A 20,660-nucleotide genomic window follows, 5' to 3' on the forward strand; every position below is an offset into this window, starting at 1 on the left:
AGAAGGTCTTGAGCCATCAGGGAAGCCCCTATATAGTATTATGGATACTGTTTAAAGTCCTTTTTTAGATTACTTATCATGAAGTGAGTTGGATTTTCTTGAATCTGATGTTTGCAAGATACTTCTGCTAGGGTTTGGGGAAGATATTCTGGGCAGCCTTCAGATTTTTTTCTTCACCACCTTCACAGAGTCAAACCATTTCCTTCTCAAACGGCTCCTCCGAGTCTTTGTGTTACCATTCACTGTGAACTATGTGAGGTGCAAGAGGGCTTCTTCTGCCTTTATTCCTACATGCAATAGGAGAGAGAGATTTTGCAATTTGCTATGACCTCCTTCACCTTCAGGAAGTATATTTTTGTAATCATTTTTCAGAGATCCATCACTACTGGCCATTTTGTTATTGTTTGAACTTCTTTCTGCCTTTCTCCCTGTGTAATATCTACTAACTCTGTGCACCTGGGTACTGTTACGTATTTTTGGAGTCTGTGAAAAATATGTCTTCTACTTTTGCTAAAAAGAAGGATTGTACAGTTTTTGTTGTTGTCATTAACTGGGTAATTTTGCATGTTATCTGGGAGGAGCAGATAGAAGATCCTGTTTAACACATCCATGTTCTTACTGGAAGTCCTTCCTTCAACTGCTCTCATCACTGCCTTTCTCTCCTTCCCTTTCCTTGGCTCACACATTAAGCTCTGGTATCCTTCATACTGCCAACTCGTCTTATTCCTACATCACTTTATTAAAGCATGGAGTACTTCCTGTTATATCCTAGACCATGTCATCATTTCCTGAACATATAATTTCAAAGTTGATCCACTTTTTCCTGCTATCCTTTTGACTTGAAATGCCCTTTTATTCTTTCCCTGATTAGTATACTCTTGTTCATACTTCATGAGCTAAAAATGTGTTTGACTCCTTTAGGAAGCCTTCTTTGACATCTCCTCAGCTGTTGTTGTTTCTGACTCTTTGTGACTTCGTGGACTGCTGCACACCAGGCTTCCCTGTCCTTTAGTCTCTCCAGGAGTTTGCTCAAATTCATGTACACTGAGTCAGTGATGCTATCTAATCATCTCATCCTCTGCTACCTCCTTCTCCTTTTTCCTTCAGTCTTTCCCAGCATCAGGGTCTTTTCCAATGAGTCAGCTCTTTGTATCAGGTGGCCAAAGTACAGGAGCTCCAGCTTCAGCATCAATCCTTCCAATGAGTATTCAGGGTTGATTTCCCTTACAATTGACTACTTTGATCTCCTGACTATCCAAAGGACTCTCAAGAGTCTTCTCCAGGACCACAATTTGAAAGCCTCCATTCTTCAGCCTTCTTTATGGTCCAACTCTCAAATCCATACGTGACTACTGGAAAAACCGTAGCTTTGACCATATGGATCTTTGTAGGCAAGATGATGTCTCTGCTTTTTAATACACTGTCTAGGTTGGTCATAGCTTCCTTCCAAGGAGCAAGCATCTTTTAATTTCATGTCTTCAGTCACCATCCACAGTGATTTTGAAGCCCAAGAAAATAAAACCTGTCATTGCTTCCACTTTTTCCCCTTTCATTTGCCATGAAGTGAGGCAAATCACTCTCTCACCTGTGTTTCCACAGCACACTGTCCCATTTTCACTGCACTTCCTTTGTTGCTTTCAATATTTATATATCTTATTATCAAGCCAGTGAGTGTGCCCTGCTCTATGTATTGGCCTGTCAATATAAAACTTTCAAATCCTTGGTTTCTTGGACTCTACTTGGAAATCTCCTATGATGAACAGCACATTCCTTCATTTGGTCTCATTTGACTTTCTACTGGTCAACTGAAGGGTGCAATATTTTGAGTCACTAGATTTCCATATCTAGCTTTTGCTTGCAAAGTGTTTTGATAATTTCAAAGCAATTTTACTATTCTTAGGATGTTACTGGAACTCCTCTAGAATTGAAGCCTCATAAAAAAAAAAAAAACTCAGTAATTACTAATAGAAGTTATTCTGCATTCCAGGTGATGCAACTGTGACAATAGCTCACAGATATACCCCCAAAGAGCAACTGAAGATCCATACTCTGTTGGCAGATGTTATCATAGTTGCTGCAGGTAAGTCTTCAGTGCCTGTTATTTGTTGAAATGTCACATCAGCAGACTAATTCCTTCCCTGGTTGCTGACATGTCTATAAGAATAGCTTCTTGGAAGAATTAGGTATATGTACAACTAACTTCCATTCTGTCTTTTGGTAATCATGATATTGGTCCATTATGCCTGTGTTAGCATTTGTTACTTCATTATGGGAAACCAAAACAGTCTTTGGAATAACAGATTAAGCACAAGAATGAACGTGTACTTTGACAATTACTTTGAAGGTGTAATTGGTTCCAAACATGAATAAGTTAAGAGGAGACTGGTAGGAAATGCTGTTGAAAAGGTAGTCAGGGCTACCTCATGTAGGATCTTGTAAACCCTCCACGGACTTTCATATAAGCCAAGGATGGCTGTGAGCAAAAGATCAATATGGTTTGGCTTATGTTTTTAAAATATTACTTATATTGTGTCGAGGAGAATTGATTCTAGAACAGTAAGAGTAGAAACAGAGAGAGTAGTTATGCACTTCTATTTAATGAATCTCGATTTTCCCTTAATTTGTTTTATATTCAAACGTACAAAGTAATTCTACCCTTCACTTCTAGCTTTACTCTTGCCATGTAGTATTTCTGCATTACAGACAACTGTGACTCTTCTTGTTTTATCCAAGGCTTGAATGGGGGCATTTTTCACTTTGTTTATCAATTAGATGTTACTGATAATTTCAAGACTTTACAGTTAAATTGTTGAATATTTACAAACTACAAAGGGAGGGTAAAAGTTCCAGAAGAAATTGAGTTTGATGAAGAGAATGATAATAGTTTAAATTAGTTTCAATCAAGTTTAACTCACTTTTTAAATAATATAGACCCTTCTTTGGAACTCAGAATATATATGTGATGATTCCAGGTGGAGTCATTTGCCTCTTTGTAGAGTAAAAATAGAAATATTACATTTTCATGAAGTCACCAGTAAACTGGTAAAGCTAATCACATTTCCTGTTTTTCTGAAAAATTATATTCAAGAGATATCAAATGCAAATTTTTGAACTGAGTTGACACAACTAAGACATCAGATGTTTAGAGAGGCAATAAAAGTTTGTATACCATAGGTCAACATTAAGTAAAACGCTGTGCAGCAGCTGATATATTAGCAGAGACAAATACCGACTCCTTTTTAGAAATACTAGGGTTCACACACCAGTTTCAGGATTTGGTGAGCAGAGAGAAATTAGAGCGATCTTCCCGGTTTATCTCTAACTTTAGACAGAATGAAATTACGTTATCTTTAAAAGGTGCTGTTGGCTCCAGTATTCAGTTCAGTTAAGTTCAGTGGCTCAGTCGTGTCCCACTCTTCGCGACCCCATGAATCGCAGCACGCCAGGCCTCCCTGTCCATCACCAACTCCCAGAGTTCACCCAGACCCACGTCCATCGAGTCAGTGATGCCATCCAGCCATATCGTCCTCTGTTGTCCCCTTCTCCTCCTGTCCCCAATCCCTCCCAGCATCAGAGTCTTTTCCAATGAGTCAACTCTTCACCTGAGGTGGCCAAAGTACTGGAGTTTCAGCTTCAGCATCATTCCTTCCAAAGAAATCCCAGGGCTGATCTCTTTCAGAATGGACTGGTTGGATCTCCTTGCAGTCCAAGGGACTCTCATGAGTCTTCTCCAACACCACAGTTCAAAAGCATCAATTCTTCGGCGCTCAGCCTTCTTCACTGTCCAACTCTCACATCCATACATGACCACAGGAAAAACTATAGCCTTGACTAGACAGACCTTTGTTGGCAAAGTAATGTCTCTGCTTTTGAATATGCTATCTAGGTTGGTCATAACGTTCCTTCCAAGGAGTAAGCATCTTTTAATTTCATGGCTGCAGTCACCATCTACAGTGATTTTGGAGCCCAAAAAAATAAAGTCTGACACTGTTTCCACTGTTTCCCCATCTATTTGCCATGAAGTGATGGGACCAGATGCCATGATCTTCATTTTCTGAATGTTGACTTTAAGCCAACTTTTTCACTCTCCTCTTTCACTTTCATCAAGAGGCTTTTTAGTTCCTCTTCACTTTCTGCCATAAGGGTGGTGTCATCTGCATATCTGAGGTTATGGATATTTCTCCCGGCAATCTTGATTCCAGCTTGTGTTTCTTCCAGTCCAGCATTTCTCATGATGTACTCTGCATATAAGTTAAATAAGCAGGGTGATAATATACAGCCTTGATGTACCCCTTTTCCTATTTGAAACCAGTCTGTTGTTCCATGTCCAGTTCTAACTGTTGCTTCCTGACCTGCATAGAGGTTTCTCAAGAAGCAGGTCAGGTGGTCTGGTATTCCCATCTCTTTCAGAATTTTCCACAGTTTATTGTGATCCACACAGTCAAAAGCTTTGGCATAGTCAATAAAGCAGAAATAGATGTTTTTCTGGAACTCTCTTGCTTTTTTGATGACCCAGCGGATGTTGGCAATTTGATCTCTGGTTCCTCTGCCTTTTCTAAAACCAGCTTGAACATCAGGAAGTTCACTGTTCATGTATTGCTGAAGCCTGGCTTGGAGAATTTTGAGCATTACTTTACTCGCGTGTGAGATGAGTGCAATTGTGCAATAGTTTGAGCATTCTTTGGCATTGCCTTTCTTTGGGATTAGAATGAAAACTGACCTTTTCCAGTCCCGTGGCCACTGCTGAGTTTTCCAAATTTGCTGGCATATTGAGTGCAGCACTTTCACAGCATCATCTTTCAGAATTTGAAATAGCTCAACTGGAATTCCATCACCTCCACTAGCTTTGTTCGTAGTGATGCTTTCTAAGGCCCACTTGACTTCACATTCCAGGATGTCTGGCTCTAGGTCAGTGATCACATCATGGTAATTATCTGGGCTCCAGTATTACCAACTTGTAAAGACTGTTTCACCATTGAACTCATTTCCCATTTACCAATTATGACATTAAATGCATATTTTATTCTAGTGGAGTAACATCCCTCAGTGTTCATTCAGTTCATGTTTTTTTAAATTTTGATAAAAAAATGACAAATGTGTGATCAAAATCCTCTTTTCAGAACCACTGACATTCTTTGTGACTAAATCAAAGCTTATGTCACAAGTATACATTCTTGAGTTCCTGCTATGGACTCACCGTATGCTCCTTTGTAAAGGCTTAAATCAGAACTTTGTAAAAGGCAAAGGAACAAGAGATAAAATTACCAACATCCATTAGATCATAGAAAAAGCAAGAGAGTTCCAGAAAACATCTACTTCTACTTCTTCATTTACTATGCTAAAGCCTTTGACTGTGTGAATCACAACAAACTGTGGAAAATTCTGAAAGAGATGGGAATACCAGACCACCTTGCCTATCTCCCAAGAAACCTGTATTCAGGTGGAGAAACAACAGATAGAACCAGACGTGGAACAACTGACTGGTTCCAAACTGGGAAAGGAGTACATCAAGGCTGTATGTTGTCACCCTGCTTGTTTAACTTCTGTGCAGAGTACATCATGTGAAGTGCTGAGCTGGATGAAGCACAAGCTGGAATCAAGATTGCCGGGAGATATATCAATAACCTCAGATATGTGATGACACCACCCTTATGGCAGGGTGAACTAAAAAGCCTTTTGATAAAGGAGAAAGAGGAGAGTGAAAAAGTTGGCTTAAAACTCAACATTCAGAAAACTAAGATCATGGCATTCCATCCCATCAGTTCATGGCAAATAGATGGGAAAACAACGGAAATAGTGAGAGAATTTATTTCGGGGGGATACAAAATCACTGCAGGTGGTGTCTGCAGCCATGACATTAAAAGATGCTTGCTTCTTGTAAGAAAAGCTATGACAAACCTAGACAGCATATTAAAAAGCAGAGACATTACTTTGCCAACAAAAGTCCATCTAGTCAAAACTGTGTTTTTTCCAGTAGTCATGTATGGATGTGAGAGTTGGACTATAAATAAGGCTGAGCACCTAAGAATTGATGCTTTCAAACTATGGTGTTGGAGAAGACTCTAGAGAGTCCCTTGGACTGCAAGGAGATCAAACCAGTCAATCCTAAAGGAAATCAATCCTGAATGTTCATTGGAAGGAGTGATGCTGAAGCTGAAGCTACAGTACTTTGGCCACCTGATGGGAAGAACTGACTCATTTGAAAAGACCCTGATGCTGAGAAAGATTGAGGGCAGGAGGAGAAGGGGACGACAGAGGACAAGATGGTTGGATGGCATCACCGACTCAATGGACATGAGTTTGAGCAAGCTCCAGGAGATGGTGGAGGACAGGGAATCCTGGCATGCTGCGGTCTATGGGGTCGCAAAGAGTCAGATATGACTGAGTGAACAAAAACAACAAATCAGAACTGAATACAGGGGTTAAAAATAAGACAGAAAAAGACAAAGGAAAATAAGAGAAGGGAAAGGAGGAGCCAAGCCTATATAAAATGAACAAGTGAAAGTGTTAGTCCATCGGTCATGTCCGACTCTTTTGAACTGCTTGAACAGTAGCCTGTCGGGCTCCTCTGTCCATGGAATTCTCCAGGCAAGAATACTGTAGTGGGTAGCCATTCCTTTCTCCAGAGGATCTTCCCCACCCAGGGATCTAACCCAGGTCTCTTGCATTGTAGGCTGATTCTTCACCCTCTGAACCACCAAGCCAGAAGGTACTCAGACCCCTAGCGGTAGAGCCTCTGTGGAGACTCTAGAAGCTGCAGCCATCCTGCTCAGGATAGCCTTTGAACCACCAGAGGGCGCCAGTCAGGTGTGCAGCTACTGCAAACAGCCAGCTGGACACACTCCATCCTTATCCTGAGGAGGAAGACATTTTGAATGAAAGCAGTGCAATCTGGTCTTGCTCCTGCCTTATATTCTAGTCCTAATGCCTCCAACTATTAATAGATACTAAAGTATTCTGAAAGCTGGAAGACTGCCCTATACAAAGTCCTCCCATCATCCCCAAGAAATAAATATTTGGATAATGGGAAATTTCTGGGAAGAAAATTGGGAATTATAAGAAATAACTAAAGATTGCTACATTTTCACTTCCTTAATAAACACCTGGAGATTTAAGGGTAAAATATGTAGATATTAGTAAATGACGGTAAAGTATAAATTAATGTAAAAAAGAAATTCCATATAACCAGACGATAAGAAAAAAATATTTCTAAAATGACCGCATCATCATGTGTGGGGAACACACAAATACAATTAGCAGTGGGTATTAAAGAAGGAGATAGTGATCTAATAGCAGAGTTGCTGAAACAGGGAGGGCTGGATCGTTATCATAAGGAAGATGTCAGCATATGTGGAAGCAGTTGCATCTAAAGGTTGGGAACAGTAGAAGGAGGAACAGGGCGTAATGTATCAGAAAGTTTAATAATGTTTGAGAAATGACAGTACAGAATGTAGTGATGAAATCTCAGAATGGGCTTGAACAAGAAAAAGGGAAAAAAGGAAATCATTTTGTGAATATCCTGGGGCATGAATAAAATTAGCTTATATTAACCTCACCCCTCCAGTTTCTCAAATTCCCATAGGTTTAACTATGCATCCCTTACCTTTTAAATATCTACTTTCAAAAATCAAGAATTGGACTAATTTAGAAGCTCAGACTTGAAAATCAGATCGTCAGACTGCTTCCCAAGTAGCACTCGTGGTAAAGAACCTGCCTGCCAATGCAGGAGACATAATGAGGCAAAGGTTCGATCCCTGGGTCGGGAAGATTCCCTGGAAAAGGGAATGGCTACCCACTCCAGTATTCTTGCCTGGAGAATTCCATGGACAGAGGAGCCTTGTGGGCTACAATCCATGAGGTTGCAAAGAGTCAGGACATGAATGAGTGACTAACACACAGAAACTCAAATATGAAAATCACATTGTCAAACTGCATTTAGAAATAAGAAGTTCAAGTCTCTATAGCTACCGCTGAGTTCACAGGAAGCATGAGTCTGTTTCTAGGGTATTTTCCTGTACCATGCTTATAGCACTCAACACCTGTGTATGGTTGTCTGTCACCTTCACTAGACTAGAGCAGGGACAAGGCTGGGTTTTGTTGTTGTTGGCTCTTTTTCTAGCCAAGTGCTTAGAACAGTATCTGACCCATAGTGGTACTCAGTAAATGTGTACTATAATTGTGTAATCTTGAGATTACAATTGGAGCAAGGATTTCTTCAAATTGATATAAACTTAGCTGATAAATATGTAAGAATACTTTTATAAGGATGAAATTGTTAGTCTAAGATATTGGTTGATTTGCTTAGAGATAACATTATTTTTATGACTACTAAACTTCCTACTTTGTCATTGTAAATTGATAAAGCCATAAAAGTGAAAGATGTGTTTATCAAAAATCAGTTCATGTCACTAGGTAGATGAATGGATTTATTTTAAAGATTCAGTTCAGTTCAGTTCAGTCAGTCACTCAGTCGTGTCCGACTCTTTGTGACCCCATGAATCGCAGCATGCCAGGCCTTCCTGTCCATCACCAACTCCCGGAGTTCACTCAGACCCAGGTCCATCGAGTCAGTGATGCCATCCAGCCATATCATCCTCTGTTGTCCCCTTCTCCTTCTGCCCCCCAATCCCTCCAGACATCAGAGTCTTTTCCAATGAGTCAACTCCTCACATGAGGTGGCCAAAGTACTGGAGTTTCAGCTTTAGCATCATTCCTTCCAAAGAAATCCCAGGGCTGATCTCCTTTAGAATGGACTGGTTGGATCTCCTTGCAGTCCAAGGGACTCTCAAGAGTATTCTCCAACACCACAGTTCAAAAGCATCAATTCTTCGGCACTCAGCTTTCTTCACAGTCCAACTCTCACATCCATACATGACCACTGGACAAACCATAGCCTTGACTAGACGGACCTTTGTTGGCAAAGTAATGTCTCTGCTTTTCAATATGCTATCTAGGTTGGGCATAAAATTATTAAGATCAAAACTTAGAGCAGGATGAAGAAAATAAGGAGACTATGATAGACATCTAAAATATAGTAAGAAAGGAGAAAGATAAGGGGGAGGGATAAATTAGAAGGTTGGGATTAACATGGCTCAGTGGGTAAAGAAATTGCCTGCAATGCAGGAGACACAGGAGATGCAGGTTTGAATTCCTGGATCAGGAAGATCCTCTGTAGGAGCAAATGGCAACCCACTCCAGTGTTCTTGCCTTGAGAATCCCATGGACAGAGGAGCCTGGTAGGCTGTAGTCCACGGGATCACAAAGAGTTAGACACAACTGAGTTACTAAGCACACACACTCTGTGTAAAATAGATAATAAACCAGGACTTACTGTAAAGCACAAGGAACTCTACTCAATACTCTGTAATAACCTATATGGAAAAAGAATCTGAAAAGAATAGATATATGTATATGCATAAATGAGTCACCTTGCTGTACACCTGAAACTAACACAGCATTGTAAATCAACTATACTCCAATATAAAATGAATTTTAAAAATAAAAATATAAAGAAGTAGTTTAGGGGAAGGCTAAATTGGCTTTGTGTAGGATAATGATAAAATAGGGGAAAGTAGCCAGATTAAGGAACCAGTTTTAAGAATATGGATAAAGCCTTTGGCTCACCTGCATCTCCATGCTTACAGGAAGCTGGGGGAAGTCTTTAGTTTGTAAAAGTCGTAGGAATCTTGATTATCCAGACAAGATAGGCAATGTTTTCCCCAGACATTGTCCGAAGGACCCTCCACCCATCTGAGTAAAGTCTGTGGAATTAGCTTCATTCAGAAGATGAGCTGCTGAGTCAATGCCACGAGCATATTAACTTCTGGCTGCAGAGTGTCATAGCCGGTGAAAGCTGGTGTTTTGTCCACTAAGCTCTCTCCGCCAGCGTGATGTATGAACCTTCACAGTCATAACTGAAGCGTCTATATTGCAACACTTTTAATGATGGACACTGTAATATAAAGCAGGATAAATGAGCAATTCAGTAATTTGGAATATTCATACTTACTTGTCATAAAATGCAAGCTGACCAACTAACTTCTTTCTACTGCTTCTCCCATCATATTATCAAGTTTTAGACACACTCCCATTACACAACATCCTAGGCTCAGAGCTTTCCCTCTGGTAGGTTTCCTCCTCCTTGAAGCCAGGTTAGTAAATTTCACGATGGCAGGAAGTTCCAAGGGGTGGGGCATGGAAATACTCTACTGGACCATCTGAAGTTCATGCAACTCGGGAGAGGAGTTTGCTCACTCTCAGTCCTGGGTGCTTCCTGAATGAATGCTCACCCATTTCACGGTCTCACTGAAGCTACTGTTCTTCTTGTATCCTATTTCTGATTCTTTATCTTGTCCCCTTTGGCCTCTGTTTCTGCATTTAGAATTCCTTTCTGCTTTCCTAAATTTGTCATTTATCTCAATTTTTTTTCAATTATTTTCAATGCTATAGAGTAGTGTAAAAAGCACAGGCCTTGGGAATTTCCTGGTGGTCCAGTGGTTAGAACTCCACAGTCTCATTGCCAAGGCCTGGGTTCAGTCCCTGGTTGGAGTTATTACTTTGTTATGTTTTTATGGCATGTCTTTAAACATTTTGTATCATTAAATATTTAAAATGTGCTTTTTAAATATAGCAAAAGAACAATGTTGCAAGCATCAATCAGGTTTGTCATATCTAAATATTGTTGTGTTTTCAATTTCTACATGCTGTACGTTTCTGCAACTTGCTTTGTTCTGGTTAACATCATGCTTTGGAGATTTGCCCATATAAATACATGCAGTGCTAGTTAAATAATACTCAGTTGACTGAGTATCCGTTTTCTGTTGATGGATATGTATGTTATTTCCATTTTACTGCAATTGTAAAAAGTGCTGTAGTGCTGTACAGAAATAAATCTGTACATATTTCCTCAGGCTCATTCTTTCTTTCAACAGATATTAATTTTGCCCTCCATCAGGTGCTGGAAAACAAAGATACATAAATTATAGATTCAGCTTTTGGGAAATTCAGAGCCTAGCAGAGGAGAAAGATGTACAAATTAGTATAATACAGTTTGCTGATACAGTATTAGAAGTATTTGTGGATAGATATGTTTATGTCTGGTTATCTATTAAAGAGAGACACAGAAAGACAGATAGTAGAGAGATAGAGAGACAAAGACCAAGAGGCACAGAGACACACAGACAAAGATGGAGAAAAACAGAGAAAGAGAGACAGACAGACAGACAGACAGAGAGAGACAGAGGATGTGTCACTGAGGAGGAGTGACAGCTATGTTTCACTGACCCTGAAGGCGAAATGACTGAGTGGGGGTCCCATCCCACAGAGTGAACAGTAATTCCCTTGGAAGAATCAAAGGGAAGGGGCCTTCTGAAAGCTTAAAGCTGTAAAATACTGTGTGTGTGTGCATGTGTGTGTGCTTGATTTCTCAGTCATGGCTGGTTCTTTGTGACCCCATGGATTGTAGCCCACTTGGCTCCTCTGACCGTTGAACCTTGCTAGCAAGAATTCTTGAATGGGGTGCTATTTTCTACTCCAGTAAAACACTGTGCATATATCAAAAAATGTTCAGTTCAGTCCAGTCACTCAGTCGTGTCCAGCTCTTTGCGACCCCATGGACTGTAGCACACCAGGCTTCCCTGTCCATCACAACTCCCGTAACCTCCCGTAACTTACTCAAACCCATGTTCATCAAGTCGATGATGCCATCCGACAATCTCATCCTCTGTCGTCCCCTTTTCCTCCTGCCTTCAATCTTTTCCAGCATCAGGGTCTTTTCAAATGAGTCAGTTCTTCGCATCAGGTGACCAAAGTATTGGAGTTTCAGCTTCAGCATCAATGATTCCAATGAATATTCAGGACTGATTTCTTGAATGTTAAAATGTTAACTCTTTCAAAATGATGCTTCTCTGTGAGTGGTGAAAGATGAAACAGCATTCTGAAAGAGCCAGACAGCAAAATAAATGAAGAGATTTGGATTTTATCCTGTCAGTTATGGATTAAACTTTATTTATTTTTGTAACACACCACTTCACTTTTAATGTAAGAAACTTACAAAAACATGCTTACGTTTTCCCCTTCCATCTTGTGCGCTACTGTTGTACATTTTCCTTGTGTATAGTAGTAAACCCCATGATACGTTGCTGTTACATTTGCTAAATAGTCAATTATATTTAAAATAAATTTTAACAAGAAAACTATTTCATAACTATGCATGTATTTCTCATCTCTCATATCATTTTCTCTTAACCTGAAGGATTCCCTTTATTGTTTCTTTTTAGCTCATCTCTCATATCATTTTCTCTTAACCTGAAGGACTCCCTTTATTGTTTCTTTTTGGCTTTTGTTTTCTGTTGTAGTGCGGGTGATTAACCCCGTTGTCATAGTTTCAGGTGCTCAGCAAAGTGATTCAGTTACACATATACATGTATGTAGTCGGGTTCTTTTTCCATATAGGTTATTATAGAGTCCTGAGTAGAGTTCCTTGTGCTATACAGCAAGTCCTGGTTGATTATCTACTTTACATATAGTGTGTGTCCATAATCACTCAGTTGTGTCTGACTCTTTGTGACCCTGTGGACTGCAGCCTGCCAGGCTCCTCTGTCCATGAGATTCTCGAGACAAGAATACTGGAGTGGGTTGCCATTTCCTCCTGCAGAGGATCTTCCCCACCAAGCGATCAAATCTGTGTCTCCTGCACTCTTTCCCCATTTAGATTGTTAAATAATATCGAAGAGTCCCCTGTGCTATACGGTAGGTCCTCGTGGATTATCCATTTTAAATATAGTAGTGTGTGCATGTCAATTCCAAACTCCCTGATTCAGATGGAGAAAGACAAATATTTCATGATATCACTTAAATGCAGATTCAAAAAAAAAAAAAAGATACAAATGCACTTATTTACAAAACAGACTCACACACTTAAAGAACAAACTTATCGTTACCAGGGGTGAAGGGTTGGGGAAAGGGTAAACTTTAAATAGGTGTAAACATTGGAATAACGTGATGATATTTAAATTTTTGCAGGGTTACCCTGGTAGCCCATGGGCAGGGATGTGGTTGGGAGTAGCATTGATGTGGTTCTAAACTAATATAATAGTTGAAAATCAGACAGAGAAAGAAAAAGTAGACTAATCTTTCTGGCTTTGGATCCTGGGCATATGGTGTTACTGTTAACAAGGGAGAGCATGCAGAAGGGAAGTAAGATTTGTGTGGAGAAATGAGAGGATGAGAGGTGATGATGAATCTCATTTGAACTTGTTGAGTTCGAAACACTCACAGTATATTGAGGTGGAGAAATCCAGTAGAGGCCTGATATATGTGGATTTGGGGTTAGGAAGAGAACTCTAATCTGGACTGACAAGTTTGGAAGTCATTAGTGTCAATGGTACTAGACATGAGTTTGTTTAGACAAGACAAGTATTTATATAATCAATTCCATTCTCTTCCTCTTTTATTATTTTGTTACACTTCAAAATTCACAATGTGATGTTTAAGAGTTTTTAAATAAAGACATTCCATATCATCCCATGTTAGCCTGATGTATTTAAATTTTACATATTAATAATATTAAGGCATATTTTATGCTTTACACAAGTGTTATCAAACAACTTTTTTATAGCAAAGTTGTGTGGATTGCATAGTTATGTCACACTTGTATAGTAGAGACAAAATTATACTCTACAAACAGAATGATTATCTTAAATTCATAAATGTTGAATCTTTCCACATAGATACTTAAAAATCATTAATAAATGTTTCTCACAGCTTATATTTTATGTTCATGCTTGTGTTTCTGTTATGTTCACAGTAAATTTGTCATAATTATTCTTTATCATTCAATGCATTTGATTTCCATTATATAGTTTGGTTAAGTTTCCCAGTGGACCTGCTTTTTCCAGTCTTAATTCTCACAGCCTATTTTACTGTCAAATAATTTTTTTCATCAGAGACAGCCTAATTTCAGTACCTGCATTTCTCTTGCCTATTTATTGGTTAAATGCTTTGTAAAAATAGGAACAAATGATTTTCTCAGTACTTTATGGTCTGATTATCTGTTTTCTGAGCCTAATCTGCTTAATTTTTGCTTGAATAATCTATTGACTTAAATTCATCCTTTTTTTAAAAAAACTAGGATCTGAAATGAAAGCTCTACATACTTTAAATATACTCTGTAATTTTTCCTATCCATTTAGGCTCTTTTTCTGTTCATCCAGTATATTTTTTCTATTTATAATTCTACTCCTATGGTGTCCATTCAACTCTGGAGGGTCTGATTAAGGCAGACATGGTCATGACATTCATAACCATGGTAGTAACTATTAAAAGTCCTTTATCCCTCTGTTGGGTTTCCCTGGTAGCTCAGTGGTAAGTAATCCACTTACCAATGCCAGTGCAGGAGACATGGATTCGATCCCTGGGTTGGGAAGATCCCCTGGAATAGCAAATGGCAACCCATTCCAGTATTCTACCTGGGAAATCACATGGATAGAGGAATCGGACTGGCTACAGTCCATGGGGTTGCAAACAGTCAGACACAACTTAGTGACTAAACAACAAAAAAACAACAGCAAATTCCTCTCTTAACAAATTATTGCCTCTGCATTAAAAGACAATAGATTCTAGGGCATCTAATCCATATTTAGATGGATTTAGGAATGGTGCCTAAAATCATGATATTTTCCTTGTATATCAGTAAATAATTTAAAATCTACTCTACAGCTTCTGTGCCATTTTGAATATGGCCCTTGAATATTATGACTCACTTCAACAACTGACTCCAGTAAACTGACTCTGGACTACAGAGGAGGTAGAAGGCAGTTTTTAAAACCATGCCTTCAGTGGGCTTATCTCTTTCTAGTTTATTAATTGTTTAGTAGGCCTAACTTTATATGAGGCTGTATCAAGTCTTTGTTTATAGTTGTTAAAAAAAAGCTGTCTAGCAACACCCATATAAGGCATAAAATATGCCTTAATATTATGTGAAATTTAAATACATGATACTAACATGGGATGACAGTGGCTGCCTTTATTTAAAGTAGAAAAGTCTCTTTCAAGCATCATGTTGAAAATTTTGAAGTGTTAACAAAATAATAAAAGAGGAGAAGGAGAATGGAAATACAGAGGACCTAGATGAGATGTGATGAGTAAAAAACAGTATGAATTACAAGTGGGACAGTACTGACGTTATTCATACCATCTCGTGATCTCCAGTAGCCGGGACCATGTCTTATTTATCTTTATATTTCTCGTACCTCGTGAAGAACCTTACATTGGGAACTAGAAAACTCACTGTTAAATGAATACATTTCCTTCTTTAAAAGTCAGGTGCTTTTCTTGGTTTAAGGGTTTTTTCCCCTAAAACTTGAAGAGAGCTTTCATCGGGGCAGATGATCTCTTCAGGATCCATTCAGACTCTGATCCTTCTTCAAACCTTGTTTGGGGCTGTTCCACTTCATGAAGCCTTAATATGGCATTGCATCAGCACCACTGACTCAGAGCTTACACCTGCAGAATTCAAAGGTAAGATAGGGAGGAGGCCGAGAAACATCTGAGAAATGATGACTGTCTTCAATGAAAGAACGAGAAAATGCTATCTCTTTGCTCTCTATTGTGGGTAGAAGTATGAGCCCTTCTTTGGTGAAGTCATCATTCCTGTGGTATATTCAGATTTGCGGTACTGCTGAATATTTATCCCAAATGTATTAGGACTGGCAGAAAGTGAAATGATTTCAGTAGATCTATAGTCAGTCATTAGGTTTGGCTTTGTGATAACACCACATATCTAATTAAAATACAGAAAACCAAAAAAAAATTTTTTTTAATTCAGGGATGAAGTATCACATATCAACACTTGTGTAATAATCTGTACAGAGGTGGTGATTGAAGAGGAGGCTATGGAGAACCTGACTGTGCACCTAGCTACCTGTTTGAGGTGTGGCTTTGGTTCTAAAGGAGAGCGATGGGAAGGAAGGAGTCACTGTGCAGCCACAGGTCTCCTCAGGCAGCTTTCTGTGTAATTCCTTTCATCTCACCCATTTATACAGTCAGAGAAGTGTTTCCAGCCCTGTCTCCTCATCTTTCACCTAAGTGCATTTCCTCCCAAATTTATTTCTGATTTGATTAATTAATAATTGCTTATTTTAGAATGATTTACCTTTGTTACAAAACTTGAAGATTAATGAGTACTATGTACAAGTGTGGACTTTGTGACTGTGGATGGAACAAATATAAATGTCATAGTTCTTCCCCGAGTATGCAAATTGCAGACAGTCTTCTCTTAGTATATTACTAATGTGTGTGCTTTAAATCAAGATAGTAACATCAGGGATTGCATATTATGTTGCAAAAAAAAAAGGGCAGGTACATTTTAATCATGTTTCTGTTGTATGTATTTCATAATTCATACACTTATTTTAAAGATAAGTAGGACTAGACCTTGTCTTTGACATACATCCATACACACGCAAAACAAAGGGCACACAGTATACACCTTTGACAGGATAGTTAGGGCAGTCCTAAAGATAATGTGATAGGGCACGTCAGCATGAATGGGAAGCCCTCCTTATGTACTGAGTATCATACGTTCCTTTGGGTCACTAAGATACCACCCCAAATTTACTTTTTCTTGAATTAAAAAAAAGTGCTTGAAGGACTTCCCCCACCTCTACTTTATGATACATTTTCTAATTTTTTTACTGGAGACTCTGCAAAGGAGTACTTGAATGGCTCAAAAAGAACTTACAAGATGGCATTAATTATAGTGGGCACTAGATGAGGTAGTAAACTTGAGTAAATTTCTCCAGATACAAATAAATAGACTTTAAACCTTGTTATAGATATAAGCTGTGAACAGATAAGGTCTCAAAATACTACATCCAGGAGTTTAAAGATAATTGTAAGGAGGCTTTCAGGGAAGTATTCAAGGACATCCATCCATTTATTGATGATAGCAAAAAGTTTGAAGCCGCCTAAACATCCAGCAATGCAGGAATATTTAATAAATGATGGTATAGCTATAAGAAGGAATTCTTACCACCAGTTATATTTTGAAAACTAATTATATTATTTATAAACATGACCTAATGTCTATATAGATTTCTATACAGAAATCTAAATAGAACCCCACAACACACACATATGAAAAACTTCAACTTGAGAAGAGTTGTTACCTCATGCTAATGGCTAATAGGTAATAGATAGATATTGATTCTTTATCTGTCTCTGAATTCTCCAAATAAATTCTTCAAGATGTACTGATTTCACAATTACAAAATAAAATAAAAAAACATTAAGGTGATCCATTCCCCATCTGTGGCAAGATTCTGCCTGAAGTCCATGTTGTCTTCTGTGGCTGATAACCTTTTTACATAAAAGAGCGTGGGAGCGCACTGTTCATTGCAGCACTATTTACAGTAGCTAGGACTATTAGAAGCAACCGACATATCCATTGACAGGTGAATGGATAAGGAAGTTGAGGTACAATGGAATATTAATCAACTATAAAAAGGAACACATTTGAGTCAGTTCTAATGAGGTGGATGAACTTAGACCTATTATACAGACTGAAGTAAGTCAAAAAGAGAAAGACAAATACAGTATATTAACACATATTTATGGAATTTAGAAAGACGGTACCAACAATTCTATATGCAGGGCAGCAAAGGAGACACAGGTGTAAAGAACAGACTTTTGGACTCAGTGGGAGAATGAGAGGGCGATTTGAGAGAATAGCACTGAAATATATGCATTACCATATGTAAAATAGATGACCAGTGCAAGTTCAATGAATGAAGCAAAGCCAGTGCTCTGGGACAACCTAGAGGGATAGGGTAGGGAAGAAGATGGGAGAGGGGTTCTGGATTAGGGGTAGCCTGTGTATTCAGTTCAGTTCAGTTCAGTCGCTCAGTCGTGTCCGACTCGTTGCGACCCCATGAATCACAGCACGCCAGGCCTCCCTGTCCATCACCAACTCCCGGAGTTCACTCAGACTAACGTCCATCGAGTCAGTGATGCCATCCAGCCATCTCATCTTCTGTCGTCCCCTTCTCCTCCTGCCCCCAATCCCTCCCAGCATCAGAGTCTTTTCCAATGAGTCAACTCTTCGCATGAGGTGGTCAAAGTACTGGAGTTTCAGCTTTAGCATCATTCCTTCCAAAGAAATCCCAAGGCTGATCTCCTTCAGAATGGTCTGGTTGGATCTCCTTGCAGTACAAGGGACTCTCAAGAGTCTTCTCCAACACCACAGTTCAAAAGCATCAATTCTTCGGCGCTCAGCCTTCTCACAGTCCAACTCTCACATCCATACATGACCACAGGAAAAACTATAGCCTTGACTAGCTGGACCTTTGTTGGCAAAGTAATGTCTCTGCTTTTGAATATGCTATCTAGGTTGGTCATAACTTTCCTTCCAAGGAGTAAGCGTCTTTTAATTTCATGGCTGCAGTCACCATCTGCAGTGATTTTGGAGCCCCCAAAAATAAAGTCTGACACTGTTTCCACTGTTTCCCCATCTATTTCCCATGAAGTGATGGGACCGGATGCCATGATCTTCGTTTTCTGAATGTTGAGCTTTAAGCCCACTTTTTCACTCTTCACTTTCACTTTCATCAAGAGGCTTTTGAGTTCCTCTTCACTTTCTGCCATAAGGGTGGTGTCATCTGCATATCTGAGGTTATTGATATTTCTCCCGGCAGTCTTGATTCCAGCTTGTGTTTCTTCCAACCCAGCATTTCTCATGATGTACTCTGCATAGAAGTTAAATAAACAGGGTGACAATATACAGCCTTGATGTACTCCTTTTCCTATTTGGAACCAGTCTGTTGTTCCATGTCTAGTTCTAACTGTTGCTTCCTGACCTGCATACAGATTTCTCAAGAGGCAAGTCAGGTGGTCTGGTATTCCCATCTCTTTCAGAATTTTCCACAGTTTATTGTGATCCACACAGTCAAAGGCTTTGGCATAGTCAAGAAAGCAGAAATAGATGTTTTTCTGGAACTCTCTTGCCTTTTCCATGATCCAGCAGATGTTGGCAATTTGATCTCTGGTTCCTCTGCCTTTTCTAAAACCAGCTTGAACATCAGGAAGTTCACAGTTCACGTATTGCTGAAGCCTGGCTTGGAGAATTTTGAGCATTACTTTACTAGCGTGTGAGATGAGTGCAATTGTGCGGTAGTTTGAGCATTCTTTGGCATTGCCTTTCTTTGGGATCGGAATGAAAACTGACCTTTTCCAGTCCTGTGGCCGCTGCTGAGTTTTCCAAATTTGCTGGCATATTGAGTGCAGCACTTTCACAGCATCATCTTTCAGGATTTGAAATAACTCAACTGGAATTCTATCACCTCCACTAGCTTTGTTCATAGTGATGCTTTCTAAGGCCCACTTGACTTCGCATTCCAGGATGTCTGGCTCTAGGTGAGTGATCACACCATTGTGATTATCTGGGACATGAAGATCTTTTTTGTACAGTTCTTCTGTGTATTCTTGCCACCTCTTCTTGATATCTTTTGCTTCTGTTAGGTCCATACCATTTCTGTCCTTTATCGAGCCCATCTTTGCATGAAATGTTCCCTTGGTATCTCTAATTTTCTTGAAGAGATCTCTCATCTTTCCCATTCTGTTGTTTTCCTCTACTTCTTTGCATTGATCGCTGAGGAAGGCTTTCTTATCTCTGTGTATACCTATGGCCAATTCATATTGATGTATGGCAAAAGCCATCACAATATTATAAAATAATTATCCTCCAATTAAAATAAATAAATTTTAAAAATTAAAAAATAGAGCATGGAGTGGTGTAAAGCTGAACTGGCCTATCCCCTGCAAAGTACCAAACATGTTAATTAAATGACTCTTCTTAAAAGAAGAAGAAATGAAAAGACAAGTGAATTAAATGGATAAATCATATGGGATATAAATTAGATCTTCATAAAACTCAAGTAATCTTGAGTTCAGGCCAGTGTTCTTGCCTGAAGAATCCCAGGGATGGGAGAGCCTGGTGGGCTGCCATCTATGGGGTTGCACAGAGTCAGACAAGACTGAAGTGACAGCAGCAGCAGCAGCAGCAGCAGCAGCAGCAGCAGCAAAGCTTATAAAAACCGATGGGAAACTGAAAGACCCAGGAATGCTACAATTAAGGGCAGTTTTTGCTTTTAAATCGGTTATCAAATATTCAGAAAAAAGAATCTAGTGTTTTGTTTGGCTTGTTTGTTTTTTCACTTGAAATTGCTTTATTTAAAACCATTTCCAACTCCTGAATCCTGATATACTCAGTTCTTGGTCATTAAGCAATGAACCCTTTTGATGTTAGGCCACATGTAATGTAACATGATTACATTAGTAAAACTGAAATGCTCAGCAAAGAATTTTATTTAAAAAGTATAACTGCCAAAAGAAGATGGAATGGGATGGGGAGGGAGGTGGGAGAGGGTTTTAGGATGGGAAACACATGTAGACCCATGGCTGACTCATGTCAATGTATGGCAAAAACCACTACAATATTGTAAAGTAATTAGCCTCCAATTAAAAAAAAGAAGATGGAATTTGAAAGCATTTCTCCCTAATCGCTGAGAATTGTATTCTCAGTAATATCTGAGTTAAAGTTCCCACAACTACAATCTCTCTGTACCAGCATTTTAAATGAAGCAAACAGCATTCTGTTACTACAC

At 39.1% G+C, this 20,660-nt stretch overlaps 1 protein-coding gene across 6 annotated transcripts in view; it reads left to right on the forward strand.

Moving 5' to 3' along the window:
* The window catches only part of MTHFD2L (methylenetetrahydrofolate dehydrogenase (NADP+ dependent) 2 like), a 151,505-nt gene that overhangs the window by 65,399 nt on the left and 65,446 nt on the right, over positions 1–20,660 (forward strand). For 5 of the 6 annotated variants that reach the window (XM_061420464.1, XM_061420467.1, XM_061420466.1 and 2 more), the window contains one exon: positions 1,988–2,080. In XM_061420464.1, the coding sequence (XP_061276448.1) occupies positions 1,988–2,080 (93 nt within the window). Of the gene's footprint in view, positions 1–1,987; positions 2,081–15,343; positions 19,935–20,660 lie in introns of those variants that run through there. The other variant, XM_061420470.1, reaches the window with a different exon arrangement.

Source organism: Bos javanicus, chromosome 6, assembly GCF_032452875.1.
Source record: "Bos javanicus breed banteng chromosome 6, ARS-OSU_banteng_1.0, whole genome shotgun sequence".
NCBI classification, from domain to species: domain Eukaryota; kingdom Metazoa; phylum Chordata; class Mammalia; order Artiodactyla; family Bovidae; genus Bos; species Bos javanicus.